The sequence below is a fragment of the Bombina bombina genome, chromosome 1 (assembly GCF_027579735.1).
Source record: "Bombina bombina isolate aBomBom1 chromosome 1, aBomBom1.pri, whole genome shotgun sequence".
NCBI lineage: Eukaryota > Metazoa > Chordata > Amphibia > Anura > Bombinatoridae > Bombina > Bombina bombina.
This window is the reverse complement of record NC_069499.1, coordinates 53,498,045-53,515,584: the sequence shown is the minus strand read 5'-3', so window position 1 is coordinate 53,515,584 and position 17,540 is coordinate 53,498,045. Positions and strand designations below refer to the sequence as shown.

The 17,540-nt window shown below is 39.6% G+C and overlaps 1 protein-coding gene across 1 annotated transcript in view; it reads left to right on the top strand.

Annotated features, from left to right (window-relative positions):
* NRXN3 (neurexin 3) overlaps window positions 1–17,540 on the top strand; it is a 1,194,892-nt gene that overhangs the window by 1,025,674 nt on the left and 151,678 nt on the right. The window contains exon 15 of the mRNA XM_053697352.1: window positions 4,106–4,277. Within this exon, the coding sequence (XP_053553327.1) occupies window positions 4,106–4,277 (172 nt within the window). The remainder of the gene's footprint in view (window positions 1–4,105; window positions 4,278–17,540) is intronic.

Genomic DNA, 17,540 nt, shown 5'->3' with positions numbered 1-17,540 from the left:
ATCTAGTGCTCTTGCAAATGGATAACATTCTTACAAAACTGCTGCCATCTAGTGCTCTTGCAAATGGATAACATTCTTGCTAAACTGCTGCCATCTAGTGCTCTTGCAAATGGATAACATTCTTGCTAAACTGCTGCTATCTAGTGCTCTTGCATATGGATAACATTCTTGCTAAACTGCTGCTATCTAGTGCTCTTGCAAATGGATAACATTCTTGCTAAACTGCTGCCATCTAGTGCTCTTGCAAATGGATAACATTCTTGCAAAACTGCTGCCATCTAGTGCTCTTGCAAATGGATAACATTCTTGCAAAACTGCTGCCATCTAGTGCTCTTGCAAATGGATAACATTCTTGCAAAACTGCTGCCATCTAGTGCTCTTGCAAATGGATAACATTCTTGCTAAACTGCTGCCATCTAGTGCTCTTGCAAATGGATAACATTCTTGCTAAACTGCTGCTATCTAGTGCTCTTGCATATGGATAACATTCTTGCTAAACTGCTGCTATCTAGTGCTCTTGCAAATGGATAACATTCTTGCTAAACTGCTGCCATCTAGTGCTCTTGCAAATGGGTAACATTCTTGCAAAACTGCTGCCATCTAGTGCTCTTGCAAATGGATAACATTCTTGCAAAACTGCTGCCATCTAGTGCTCTTGCAAATGGATAACATTCTTGCTAAACTGCTGCCATCTAGTGCTCTTGCAAATGGATAACATTCTTGTAAAACTGCTGCCATCTAGTGCTCTTGCAAATGGATAACATTCTTGCAAAACTGCTGCCATCTAGTGCTCTTGCAAATGGATAACATTCTTGCTAAACTGCTGTCATCTAGTGCTCTTGCAAATGGGTAACATTCTTACAAAACTGCTGCCATCTAGTGCTCTTGCAAATGGATAACATTCTTGCAAAACTGCTGCCATCTAGTGCTCTTGCAAATGGATAACATTCTTGTAAAACTGCTGCCATCTAGTGTTCTTGCAAATGGATAACATTCTTGCTAAACTGCTGCCATATAGTGCTCCGGAAATGGATAACATTCTTGCAAAACTGCTGCCATCTAGTGCTCTTGCAAATGGATAACATTCTTGCAAAACTGCTGCCATCTAGTGCTCTTGCAAATGGATAACATTCTTGTAAAACTGCTGCCATCTAGTGCTCTTGCAAATGGGTAACATTCTTGCAAAACTGCTGCCATCTAGTGCTCTTGCAAATAGATAACATTCTTACAAAACTGCTGCCATCTAGTGCTCTTGCAAATGGATAACATTCTTACAAAACTGCTGCCATCTAGTGCTCTTGCATATGGATAACATTCTTACAAAACTGCTGCTATCTAGTGCTCTTGCATATGGATAACATTCTTACAAAACTGCTGCCATCTAGTGCTCTTGCAAATGGGTAACATTCTTGCAAAACTGCTGCCATCTAGTGCTCTTGCAAATGGATAACATTCTTGTAAAACTGCTGCCATCTAGTGCTCTTGCAAATGGATAACATTCTTACAAAACTGCTGCCATCTAGTGCTCTTGCAAATGGATAACATTCTTGTAAAACTGCTGCCATCTAGTGCTCTTGCAAATGGGTAACATTCTTGCAAAACTGCTGCCATCTAGTGCTCTTGCAAATGGATAACATTCTTACAAAACTGCTGCCATCTAGTGCTCTTGCAAATGGATAACATTCTTACAAAACTGCTGCCATCTAGTGCTCTAGAAATGAGCCAGCTCCTAAGCATATGTCTCTGTGTTTTAACAAAATATACCAAAAGAACAAAGAAAACTTGATAATAGAAGTACAATAGAAAGTTGTTTAAAATCACGCGCTCTAGCTGAATCATGAAAGAAATATTTTGGGTTGCATATCCCTTTAAAAAAGATAAAAACAAGACGTAATAGAAAAAGATGACCGCTGCAGCAGTAACGTCCTTTACCTAGATACGTAACTGTGTTCACGGGAGTTTGGGAGAGATCAACAGTGTCAAATGCCACCTACCCTGGAATTTTACTATTTATATTAAATTATAAATGTCAGAAAAAGTCTAGATTACATTTTTTTGCTGTTACTGAATAGATTTCTGTTTACTGTATGTTGAAGGATGTGTTACGAACAAACCCCCATGGCTATTAGAGCCACCACTGAGCCAGACAAGGGTGACCTATAAAGATGGAGGGAGCGTGCCGCAGTTCCAAGGATTTGTCAAGCTCTAATATAATCCAATAATAAATATGCTACAAGGTGACAGTAACAGTTATCATTGTGTGTCTGACATTGTATTTATGTGCTGTTTTACTGCATAGAAAAGAGCCTTCAATCTCATCGTAACCATCCAGAAACTTGGGGCGTGTGACCCTAAGTCTTGATTGGCTGCGTCTATTGTCGTACAAATGCTTCCAGCTGTGCGCAAGTCTTTAGCATATATGTATCTCCATCCCGATGACCTAAGATGGTTGCATGAAGAGTATTTTAGTCCTAAAAATATTATGGGGAGCAAAACTAAAAAAAAAAATAATAATAAAAAGAGGAGACAATGAAGGAGGGTAAAATTACCTCTATATATATATATATATATATATGTGTATAATGCAGACCTACATTCCAATTTAATTTTACTAATTAACTTAAGCCTCTCTGTCTTGGTGTCCTTATTTGAGAACATATCGAGGAAGGCGCAGGAGCGTGCACTTGTCATGAGCTTTGTATGGCAGCAGTGTTTGCAACAATGTATAACAATGTTATATAGATAGTGTTCAAGACGTGCAGGTTTCTAAGCCTTAATATGTTCTCATGGAATTTTATACATAAGAGAATGTATGGGCCAGGGGGAGGGGCTTCTGTACGATTGTGTAATGTGTGTGTTCCTGTGTAACTGGGAACTACAGTGATTAATAGTCAGTTACATCATTTGAGACAATTTGAGTAAATAAATTATGGCCTAATATTTAATAGTCTTAGGGGCCTATGTATCAAGCTCTGAAAGGAGCTTGACAGCCCGTGTTTCTGGTGAGTCTGAAGGCTCGCCAGAAACAGCAGTTTGAAGCAGCGGTCACAAAGACCGCTGCTCCATAACCCTGTCCGCCTGCTCTGACCAGGCGGACAGGAATCGCCGGACATCAACCCGATCGAGTACGATCGGGTTGATTGACACCCCCCTGCTGGCGGCCGATTGGCCGCGAGTCTGCAGGGGGCGGCGTTGCACCAGAAGCTCTTGTGAGCTGCTGGTGCAATGCTGAATACGAAGAGCGTAATGCTCTCCGCATTCAGCGAGGTCTTGCGGACCTGATCCGCAGTGTCGGATCAGGTCCGCAAGACCTTTCTTAAATAGGGGCCTATGACTTAATTACTACCAGTATTGATGCCTTAGGGGTCCATTTATCGCGCGGACGGACATGATCCGCTATAGCGAACCATGTCCGCCGCACATGGATAAATGCCAACAGCATATGCTGTTGGCATTCATCATTGCACCAGCAGTTCTGATTCGCGGCCAATCGGCTGCTAGCAGGGGTGTCAATCAGCCGATCGTACATGATCGGGCGGATTACTATACACCGCCTCAGAGGCGGCGTATGAGTTAAGGGGCAGCGGTCTTAAGACTAACTCCTGTTTCCGGGGAGCCTGAAGGCTCGCGCAGAAACAAGGGGAACAGGGGCCATTCGGCCCTTGTTAAATAGACCCCTTTATCTCTTTTTATTAGACTGTCACTGAAGGGAAATGACAGCTGAGTTAGTTTACTGCTCTATGTTGCATGTGACAAATATATGTATTAACCCCTTGGCTACCAGTGAGAACTGTGAAGCATTGTGTGGCAAGTCCTGTCTGCAGCCAACAGGTTAACAGATTTTTATTTTACTAACATTTGCTTTCTATTCTGCGCTATGCAATATACTGGTGTATACAATACAATATGTTGCGCTCTTTCAGCTGCCAATTCTTTCAGTTAGATGGTCTACATATTTTTCCAGGGCTGCTATTTACTCCCAGTCCGGCCCTGAGCGTTTTACATGTTCTTGACATTTAGGAGAGTTTAACCTTTTAGCTGCCGATTCGTTCAGTTACATTAGCATCTCACATGTTATTAATGAGCTTTTAATCTCTCTGTGCAGGAACAAGGTAAAGTCGGTGTAAAGTTTAACATTGGTTTGATGGACATCTCTATCAGAGAGGAAAGCACCCCGGTTAATGATGGCAAATACCACGTGGTGAGGTACACACGAAATGGAGGAAATGCCACATTGCAAGTGGACAATTGGCCAATCAACGAGCACTACCCAGGAGGTAACTCTACTGTATCTGCCGCCCTTCCCTCGGTAGCTAGAATTCCCATAAATGACCCTAAAAAAGAAGCATAAAAGAGCATAAAATGATCATAAACTAAAGGCTGAATCAAAGTGCAGTTGTTTGGTTATCAGATTGTGCTGTATGTAAAAGCTGCTGTTACTCTGTTTTATTTGTCTGTTCTCTGCAGGATCAGCCTTACTCACAATATCTAGTTTATAGCACAGAAGTGAAGAATCTTATTGCTCTTGATCTACTCTCAGATCTCTGGGGATAGCTGCAGCCGGTTAATTTATATGTTAAACATTAGGGAGCAGGTGTAGAATATACTAACTTTACAAACTATAATTTATTTGTTTATTATGTACAGGGCTACACTAACTACATGCATTTAATTTGTGCAGCAGTGAAGGGGTTAAATTGCTTTTCATGGTTAATGACAGCGTTACATTAGTCCACTTACACCTAGAACACATCACACTCCAGCAAGAATACATGCTACAGCTCAATGCAATAGAGCAACCATCACTTACAGTCACATCCTAAATCCATCACCTACAGCCGGCACTGACATGTAGAACCTAGTGAGCACTAATGCAAAATACAAGACCTCTCAGACATATACTGTGACCATAGTGCTCTGTTCCATACACGCTGTGCTACATAGTGAGGTCAGCACTCTATTACATAAACTCTGAGGTCAGCGCTCTATTACATACACTCTGAGGTCAGAGCTCTGTTATATACACTCTGAGGTTGGCACTCTATTACATACACTCTGAGGTCAGCGCTCTATTACATACACTCTGAGGTCAGATCTCTATTACATACACTCTGAGGTCAGCGCTCTATTACATACACTCTGAGGTCAGAGCTCTATTACATAAACTCTGAGGTTAGCGCTCTATTACATACACTCTGAGGTCAGCGCTCTATTACATACACTCTGAGGTCAGATCTCTATTACATACACTCTGAGGTCAGAGCTCTATTACATAAACTCTGAGGTCAGCGCTCTATTACATACACTCTGAGGTCAGAGCTCTATTACATACACTCTGAGGTCAGAGCTCTATTACATAAACTCTGAGGTCAGCGCTCTATTACATACACTCTGAGGTCAGAGCTCTATTACATACACTCTGAGGTCAGAGCTCTATTACATAAACTCTGAGGTCAGCGCTCTATTACATACACTCTGAGGTCAGAGCTCTATTACATACACTCTGAGGTCAGAGCTCTATTACATAAACTCTGAGGTCAGCGCTCTATTACATACACTCTGAGGTCAGAGCTCTATTACATACACTCTGAGGTCAGATCTCTGTTATATACACTCTGAGGTTGGCACTCTATTACATACACTCTGAGCTCAGCACTCTATTACATACACTCTGAGCTCAGCACTCTATTACATACACTCTGAGGTCAGCACTCTATTACATACACTCTGAGGTCAGATCTCTGTTATATACAATCTGAGGTTAGCACTCTATTACATACACTCTGAGGTCAGCACTCTATTACATACACTCTGAGGTCAGATCTCTGTTATATACACTCTGAGGTTGGCACTCTATTACATACACTCTGAGCTCAGCACTCTATTACATACACTCTGAGCTCAGCACTCTATTACATACACTCTGAGGTCAGCACTCTATTACATACACTCTGAGGTCAGATCTCTGTTATATACACTCTGAGGTTGGCACTCTATTACATACACTCTGAGCTCAGCACTCTATTACATACACTCTGAGCTCAGCACTCTATTACATACACTCTGAGCTCAGCACTCTATTACATACACTCTGAGGTCAGATCTCTGTTATATACAATCTGAGGTTAGCACTCTATTACATACACTCTGAGATCAGCACTCTATTACATACACTCTGAGGTTAGCGCCCTATTACATACACTCTGAGGTTAGGTCAGCACTCTATTACATACACTCTGAGGTCAGCACTCTATTACATACACTCTGAGGTTAGCGCCCTATTACATACACTCTGAGGTTAGGTCAGCACTCTATTACATACACTCTAAGGTCAGCACTAAACTCTGAGGTTAGCGCTCTATTACATACACTTTGAGGTCAGTGCTGTGCTACATTCACTCTGAGGTCAGCACTGTGCTACATACACTCTGAGGTCAGCGCTGTGCTACATACACTCTGAGGTCAGCGCTGTGCTACATACACTCTGAGGTCAGCGCTGTGCTACATACACTCTGAGGTCAGCACTGTGCTACATACACTCTGAGGTCAGCACTGTGCTACATACACTCTGAGGTCAGCACTATGCTACATACACTCTGAGGTCAGCGCTGTGCTACATACACTCTGAGGTCAGCGCTGTGCTACATACACTCTGAGGTCAGCGCTGTGCTACATTCACTCTGAGGTCAGCACTGTGCTACATACACTCTGAGGTCAGCGCTCTATTACATACACTCTGAGGTCAGCACTGTGCTACATACACTCTGAGGTTAGCACTGTGCTACATACACTCTGAGGTCAGCGCTCTATTACATACACTCTGAGGTCAGGGCTCAATTACATACACTCTGAAGTCAGCACTCTATTACATACACTCTGAGGTCAGGGCTCTATTACATACACTCTGAGGTCAGCACTCTATTACATACACTCTGAGGTCAGCACTGTGCTACATTTACTCTGAGGTCAGCGCTGTGCTACATACACTCTGAGGTCAGCGCTCTATTACATACGCTCTGAGGTCAGCACTCTATTACATACACTCTGAGGTCAGCGCTCTATTACATACGCTCTGAGGTCAGCACTCTATTACATACACTCTGAGGTCAGCACTGTGCTACATTTACTCTGAGGTCAGCGCTGTGCTACATACACTCTGAGGTCAGCTCTCTATTACATACGCTCTGAGGGCAGCACTCTATTACATACACTTTGAGGTCAGCGCTGTGCTACATTCACTCTGAGGTCAGCTCTCAATTACATACACTCTGAGGTCAGCACTCTATTACATTCACTCTGAGGTCAGCGCTGTGCTACATTCACTCTGAGGTCAGCGCTGTGCTACATTCACTCTGAGGTCAGTGCTGTGCTACATTCACTCTGAGGTCAGTCTATTACATACACGCTGAGGTCAGATCTCTGCTATATACACTCTCTGACACGCACACACACACATTCTCTCTCTCTCTTGCACCCACACACACATTCTCTCTCTGACACGCACGCACGCACATATTCAGTCTCTTACACACATTCTCTCTCTCACACACACACATACACTCTCTCTCACTCTCTCTCTCACATACACACACACATTTTCTCTCTTTTACTCTCACACATACACATTTTCTCTCTCTCTGTCACACACACAGGCACATGTTAACTCTCACACACTCAAACACACACATTCTCCCTGACACATACACATTCTCTCTTACACACATATATTTTAGCTTTCCCTCACATACACATATTCTCTCTCTTTCTCACACACAAAAAAATGCACACAATCTCTCACACACACATATTCTCTCTTACACATATATATTTTCTCTTTCACGCACACACAGACACTTTCTCTTTTACACATACACACACATAAACACACATACATTCACACATACAGTCACACATACATTCACACATACTGTACATATACACAAACATACATACACACATACATACATACACGCATACACATACACAAATACATATACACACATATATATTCATACACATACATACATACACACACACATACGTACACATACCTATACACATACACACACACACACTTATACACACACACACATACATTTACATATACACACGCATACACACACACATTTACATATACACACATACATAATACATATACATATACACACATACATACATTTACATACACACACATACATGTACATACACACACACACATACATACATTTACATATACACACACTCACACACATACATTTACATACACACACACACATACATACATTTACATATACACATACTCACACACATACATTTACATACACACACACTCACACACATACATACATTTACATACACACACACACACATACATTTACATACACACACACACATACATACATTTACATATACACACACTCACACACATACATTTACATACACACACACACATACATACATTTACATATACACACACTCACACACATACATTTACATACACACACACACATACATACATTTACATATACACATACTCACACACATACATTTACATACACACACACACATACATACATTTACATATACACACACTCACACACATACATACATTTACATATACACACACATACATACATTTACATATATACACACACTCACACACATACATACATTTACATACAAAGTCACAAAGAAGAAGCAGCACCAACCAGTAGTTTCCAACAGATTTATTTGTGCAGAATGCACAGTAAACAGCCAGACCAACAAACAGCAACGTTTCGGACTTAGTCCTTAATCATGCTAAGTCCGAAACGTTGCTGTTTGTTGATCTGGCTGTTTACTGTGCATTCTGCACGAATAAATCTGTTGGAAACTACTGGTTGGTGCTGCTTCTTCTTTGTGACTTTATATTGTGTGGAGTACAGTGCAGTATTCCTGAAGCGTGCACACCTTGTTACTTTCAGGTGCTGGATTCTTGGTTTGTTACATTTACATACACACACATACATACATACATACATACACATATACATATACACACACAAACATACATTTACATATACACACACATACATACATTTTACATATATATACACACACACACACACACATACATTTACATATATAGACACACACATGCATTTACATATACACACACACATATATTTTCATATACACACACTCTCATACATTTACATATACACACACATACATACACATATACATATACACACACAAACATGCATTTACATATACACACACAAACATACATTTACATATACACACACATACATACATTTTACATATATATACACACACACACATACATTTACATATATAGACACACACATGCATTTACATATACACACATACATTTACATACACACACACATACATACATTTACATATATACACACACATACATTTACATATACACACATACATTTACATACACACACACATACATACATTTACATATATACACACACACATACATTTACATATACACACACATACATACACATATACATATACACACACAAACATGCATTTACATATACACACACAAACATACATTTACATATACACACACATACATACATTTTACATATATATACACACACACACACACACATACATTTACATATATAGACACACACATGCATTTACATATACACACATACATTTACATACACACACACATACATACATTTACATATATACACACACATACATTTACATATACACATACATACACATATATACACACAAACATATACATATATACACACACACATGCATTTACACATACACACACATATATACATTTACATACACACACATTTACATATATACACACACACATACATGCATTTACATATACACACATACATATACATATACACACATACATATATACACATACATACATACCTATACATATACACACATACATGTATACATACACATACATACATATATACACATACATATACATATATATATATATATATATATATATATATATATATATATATATATACACACACACATACTTACACACACACACACACAACATTTACATATATACACACACAGACATACACATATACACACATACATACATTTACATGTACACACATACATAATTATATACATATATACACACACACACATATATTTTCATATACACACACACACACACATGCATTTATATATACACACACACACATATATATATACATTTACATATATACACACACACACACATACATTTACATATACACACACATACATACATTTACATACACACACACACATACATACATTTACACACACACACACATATACATTTACACACACACACACATACATACATTTACATATATACATTTACATATACACACACACACACATACATACATTTACATATGCACACACACACATATATTTACATATACACATACATACATTTACACATACACACACATACATTTACACACACATACATTTACACACACACACATTTACACACACACACATTCTCCCTCAAACACATGTAATCAAAAGAAAACTTCAAACTGGACACCAGTGTCTGGTTGACTTTTCTGTTCCTGTGATCTGACAGGATAAATACAATTACCGCTAGCAAAGAAGCTCTTTTTTCATTCTGCAAAAGCCGGCTGGTGGCAGAAAAGCCTTTCATGGCAGACTGTGAACTTCTGTCTAATCCACATATTAAGCAGCAGCACCCGGGAGAGCGCAGAGATCGCATCCTTCTGTTAAATGGGATAGACAACATCTCTGGGGTGTCAGGGACATGGAAAGGTTTGTTAGTTATTTGTAATGCAGTGACAGGGACCGTAAAGCTCTAGTGAAATTCAGCTTCTAGATCAGGTCCCATGAACTGCTTATGGGATGGAATGCACTTGTCCTTTTGTATTACAGGGAGGTGAGAGAAACCTGTCCTAATCTATGTGTATTACAGGGATATGATGTATGTGTATTACAGGGATATGATGTATGTGTATTACAGGTTGATGATGTATGTGTATTACAGGGATATGATGTATGTGTATTACAGGGAGATGATGTATGTGTATTACAGGGAGATGAGAGAAACCTGTCCTAATCTATGTGTATTACAGGGATATGATGTATGTGTATTACAGGGAGATGATGTATGTGTATTACAGGGAAATGATGTATGTGTATTACAGGGATATGATGTATGTGTATTACAGGGATATGATGTATGTGTATTACAGGGATATGATGTATGTGTATTACAGGTTGATGATGTATGTGTATTACAGGGATATGATGTATGTGTATTACAGGGAAATGATGTATGTGTATTACAGGGAGATGACGTTTGTGTGTTACAGGGAGATGATGTATGTGTATTACAGGGAAATGATGTATGTGTATTACAGGGAAATGATGTATGTGTATTACAGGGATATGATGTATGTGTATTACAGGGATATGATGTATGTGTATTACAGGGAGATGATGTATGTGTATTACAGGGAAATGATGTATGTGTATTACAGGGAGATGACATTTGTGTGTTACAGGGAGATGATGTATGTGTATTACAGGGAAATGATGTATGTGTATTACAGGGAAATGCTGTATGTGTATTACAGGGATATGATATATGTGTATTACAGGGAGATGATGTATGTGTATTACAGGGAAATGATGTATGTGTATTACAGGGAAATGATGTATGTGTATTACAGGGATATGATGTATGTATATTACAGGGAGATGATGTATGTGTATTACAGGGACATGATGTATGTGTATTACAGGGAGATGATGTATGTATATTACAGGGACATGATGTATGTGTATTACAGGGACATGATGTATGTGTATTACATGTAGATGATGTATGTGTATTACAGGGATATGATGTATGTGTATTACAGGATGATGATGTATGTGTATTACAGCGACATGATGTATGTGTATTACAGAGACATGATGTATGTGTATTACAGGGACATGATGTATGTGTATTACAGAGACATGATGTATGTGTATTACAGGGAGATGATGTATGTGTATTACAGGGAGATGATGTATGTGTATTACAGGGAGATGATGTATGTATATTACAGGGACATGATGTATGTGTATTACAGGGACATGATGTATGTGTATTACATGTAGATGATGTATGTGTATTACAGGGATATGATGTATGTGTATTACAGGATGATGATGTATGTGTATTACAGCGACATGATGTATGTGTATTACAGAGACATGATGTATGTGTATTACAGGGACATCATGTATGTGTATTACAGGGACATCATGTATGTGTATTACAGGGACATGATGTATGTATATTACAGGGACATGATGTATGTATATTACAGGGAGATGATGTATGTGTATTACAGGGAGATGATGTATGTGTATTACTGGGACATGATGTATGTGTATTACAGGGACATGATGTATGTGTATTACAGGGACATGATGTATGTGTATTACAGGGACATGATGTATGTGTATTACAGGGAGATGAGTTTAATTCTATTATCAAAATTGTCTCTCTTCCTTTGCTGAACTGTAACTCGTTTCCACCAGAGCATACTGAAGTAGCCTCAGGAGTGGGGCAGCAGTGTTTGCAACAATGTTTATAGTAGTTTAAATGATATATTATGAAGAAATGAGAAGTTCAACAATTGGTGTGTGTATTTGGAGTAGCTTAGAGCTATGTGTCTGACACCTGTGAATTAGAAGTAGTTGAGAGATATATGCCTGGTACCTGTGTATTAGGAGTAGCTGAGAGATATATACCTGGTACCTGTGTATTAGGAGTAGCTGAGAGATATATGCCTGGTACCTGTGTATTAGGAGTAGCTGAGAGATATATGCCTGGTACCTGTGTATTAGGAGTAGCTGAGAGATATATGCCTGGTACCTGTGTATTAGGAGTAGCTGAGAGATATATACCTGGTACCTGTGTATTAGGAGTAGCTGAGAGATATATGCCTGGTACCTGTGTATTAGGAGTAGCTGAGAGATATATGCCTGGTACCTGTGTATTAGGAGTAGCGGAGAGATATATGCCTGGTACCTGTGTATTAGGAGTAGCGGAGAGATATATGCCTGGTACCTGTGTATTAGGAGTAGTTGAGAGATATATGCATGGTACCTGTGTATTAGGAGTAGCTGAGAGATATATGCCTGGCACCTGTGTATTAGGAGTAGCTGAGAGATATATACCTGGTACCTGTGTATTAGGAGTAGCGGAGAGATATATGCCTGGTACCTGTGTATTAGGAGTAGCGGAGAGATATATACCTGGTACCTATGTATTAGGAGTAGCTGAGAGATATATGCCTGGTACCTGTGTATTAGGAGTAGCTGAGAGATATATGCCTGGTACCTGTGTATTAGGAGTAGCTGAGAGATATATGTCTGGTACCTGTGTATTAGGAGTAGCGGAGAGATATATGCCTGGTACCTGTGTATTAGGAGTAGCTGAGAGATATATGCCTGGTACCTGTGTATTAGAAGTAGCTGAGAGATATATGCCTGGTACCTGTGTATTAGAAGTAGCTGAGAGATATATGCCTGGTACCTGTACATTAGGAGTAGCTGAGAGATATATGCCTGGTACCTGTGTATTAGGAGTAGCGGAGAGATATATGCCTGGTACCTGTGTATTAGGAGTAGCTGAGAGATATATGCCTGGTACCTGTGTATTAGGAGTAGCTGAGAGATATATGCCTGGTACCTGTGTATTAGGAGTAGCTGAGAGATATATGCCTGGTACCTGTGTATTAGGAGTAGCGGAGAGATATATGCCTGGTACCTGTGTATTAGGAGTAGCTGAGAGATATATGCCTGGTACCTGTGTATTAGGAGTAGCTAAGAGATATATGCCTGGTACCTGTGTATTAGGAGTAGCTGAGGGCTACATGACTGATTATATAAGGAACTCCACTTAAAAAGAGGAGATGGGGAAGGGGAGCTAGATCTCTTAAATAATCCTTGTAGATAGACCTATGTATAACTAAAAGGCAGTGCCTAAATACCAAAATATTAGTCAGAAAATATTGGGAGAGAAAAGAAGAGGTATTATATATGGCACACTTAAATTAAGAGCCTAGAATACTATATTGAGAAGGGTCTGGGAAGATGTATTGAAATAAAATATAACTTTTATTAGTACATAATAAAATGATGAGATATAAAATACACAGTATAACTATATACCTACAGTAAGAAAAGGGGGACCAATATGTTCCATTCGTGGTGTGTGGTTTTAAGTCAACAAGACAAAACCTGAACTATTATACCAAAACCCAAATACTTGCTGTAGTGTATATAAGAATGATAAAAGATCATCCAACAATATTTATAAATAAGAAGAAAAAAGGAAAAGTGTAAAAACGTGTTTGTGAGAAGGTCAACACACTCTCCTATGCTTAGAGCTTAAATAAACATATGTCGATAGGATGAAAGAGCATATTCTTTTCTATTAATAATGTACCTAGTACGCAGTCTAGAGACCTACGATCTAACCCACAGGTAGTGACGGGTATAATACTGTGCAGCATTACATATGGCAGTTGCCAGGGATAGTATATATGTTTCCAAGTATGTTTGTATTTAGCAAGTGAACCTCGGCTTTAATGGTTAAGGCTTTAAAATACATCTGAACTATTACGAAGGTATAGCTACTAAATGCCAGTTAAGGCCAATAGAGTTAAAGCTAGGGTAGTGCTGTGCAACGTTATATGCGGCAATAGTTGGAGATAATATACAGTATATCATTATGGTCCTAGCTATGTTTGACAGACAAACCCCACTGAAGTAGTTAGGGCTTTAAAAGATCCACTACAAAAGAAATAGGTGCTAAACACAAAGTCAACAGAGTTTAAACTGTATAAGACAGTGTAGTATTCTGCAATATTATGTGCGGCACTAGTCAGAGACAATATATATTATAGCCGTCATAGCTAAATTTAGCATGCAACCTCCACTGAAGGAGTGAGAGCTTAAAATGATCCGTAGCTGTCTACAAGATATGAATTTGAAATGCCAATTAAGGCCAACAAAATTACAGCTATGTTAAGCTAAAATGCTCTTGTTTAACAAAATATACATAGGAGAAGCAGTGCGAATGCCTGACTCGCGTTTCGCCAACTGCTTTATCAAAGAATGACTGATACCTGTGTATTAGGAGTAGCTGAGAGGTACATGATTGATATCTGTTTATTAGGAGTATCTGAGAGGTACATGACTGATACCTGTGTATTAGGAGTAGCTGAGAGGTACATGACTGATACTGTGTATTAGGAGTAGCTGTGGGATACATAACTAATATCTATGTATTAGGAGTAGCTGAGAGGTACATGACTGATATCTGTTTATTAGAAGTATCTGAGAGGTACATGACTAATACCTGTGTATTAGGAGTAGCTAAGAGGTACATAACTGACTGATACCTGTGTTTTTATGGTGTATCTAGGGAGCTGCGTATGCTTCATAACTGCTCACTTAGCCCATAGAATGAGCTCTGCTGCAGAGGATTTGAAATCACAAAACCACCTTTAAAATACGCCCCAATAAAACAATACACACTAACATATGCAAACTGGAGGCTTCTAAACCGTTAAAGAGAAATAAAACAAGATAACCTCATTAGTTTTGAAAAAGCAAAACGCGTAAGTGATACAAGATACTTTATTTTATTTAGGTGAAAAATCCCGTCTTAAAATTTTAAAAAGATCTAGAATACCCTAGAACATCTATGTCCAGCCCCTCAAGACACCTCTTATTCTATCAAGTGACTTTTTGACCATCATAATACACATAGGAAAATATTTTACACAAACTGTTTTGCAAGCGTGTTTCTTAAGTATTGTATTTCTTACTATTGTTTTTTCACCTTGCTAGTGGTTTGCGTTTGATGTTCGAGAGACAATGCATCAGGTTTCTCATTCAAGTGTAGATTTAATGGCAGGAACAACCACTAGCGAAATACTAAAACAATATAGGTGAAGCGATTCTTAGTAAATTCCCAACATGATATTGTCATTACAACAAAACCTCTTGACAGTCTTACAAACGTCTGAATCTAGGGCACTAGTACCTGTTCACATATCCGTGTATTAGGAGTGGGAGACTGTGTTTATGTGATAAAATGCCAGGATTTCTGTTTCTTTTTAGAGGGAAACAGAAATCTCCACTGATCATTCATACAGAAAACCACAGGGAGAACAGCAATAATGGGGCCACCTGCACAGCTGATTGAGATACAAGCAGAGTCTTGGATAATTGTCATAATTAGCAGCAAATCAATCAGAGCTCTGAACAAAAGGCACAGAGGCTGCCGGATCTCAGCAGGGTCTCAACTGTGCTGCAGAGGAGCTGTAATCACTTTGTATAAGAACTTGCTGCCATAGCAGTGAGCAATACCAGCACACCACCGTTATACAGGGTGCCGAGGGTATAGGGGAGCAGGGTACCCCACAGCTGGGCTCTGCACCACAAGAGTCACTCTGTGTGAAAAAGCACAGTGTAAACATTTGTGTGTTTCTGTATTATGGAATAAATGGCAGGTAGCTCTCATATCCCTGTCTCTTTTGCTCCCTCCTCTCTTTTGCGCTCTCTCTCTCTCTCTCCCTTCTCTTTTGCTCTCTCTCCCTCCTCTCTTTTGCTCTCCCTCTGTTTTTTATCTCTCTCTCCCTCCTCTCTTTTGCTCTCGCTTCCCCTCCTCTCTTTTGCTCTCTCACCCCTCCTCTCTTTTGCTCTCTCTCCCCCCTCACTTTTGCTCTCTCTCCCCCCTCTCTTTTGCTCTCTCCCCCTCTTCTCTTTTGCTCTCTCTCGCCCCCTCCTCTCTTTTGCTTTCTCCCCTCTGTTTTGCTGTCTCTCCTCTGTTGCTTTTTCCCTGCGTGACCACGCCCACTTGTCACACTTCCTGGCCACACCCCACCATGACACGTTCGCTCGGCCACACCCATCGCGACATGCCCAGCCACAGCCCCATCATGGCACGCCCGGTCAGATCCCATCACGTTGCTCCCGGCCACGCCCCCTTCACGGCAGCTTCCGAAAAACACTTTCTCTGCTGCTCAAGGCCAGGTATGTTTGTCCTTGTGCAGTCTCTACTGCGCATGACTGCATCTGACAAACATACCTGGCCTTTTATTATATAGGATATCAGCATATAAACATGTTGATTTAATAAAAAAAAATATTCTGGATTAAAAGCTTTTTACATATGACATTTATAAAACTAGACCTGTGTCAAGTGTACACTTCTTACTAATACTTATTGGCTGTAGGTACTTCCTGTTAATACACATAAGCCAATGCACATTAATAGGAAGGGCACGACCAATACTGGTAAATTAGTTTACATTTAAACTGCACTTATGTCATATTTATATTGCATCCACCACTCCCAGATTAGTCTATCAGACTGTCAGATAGTGCGGCGTGATGTATCTCTGCAGATAACGCGTTTCACTGCTTCAGTGACGATATGCTTTACACCACTG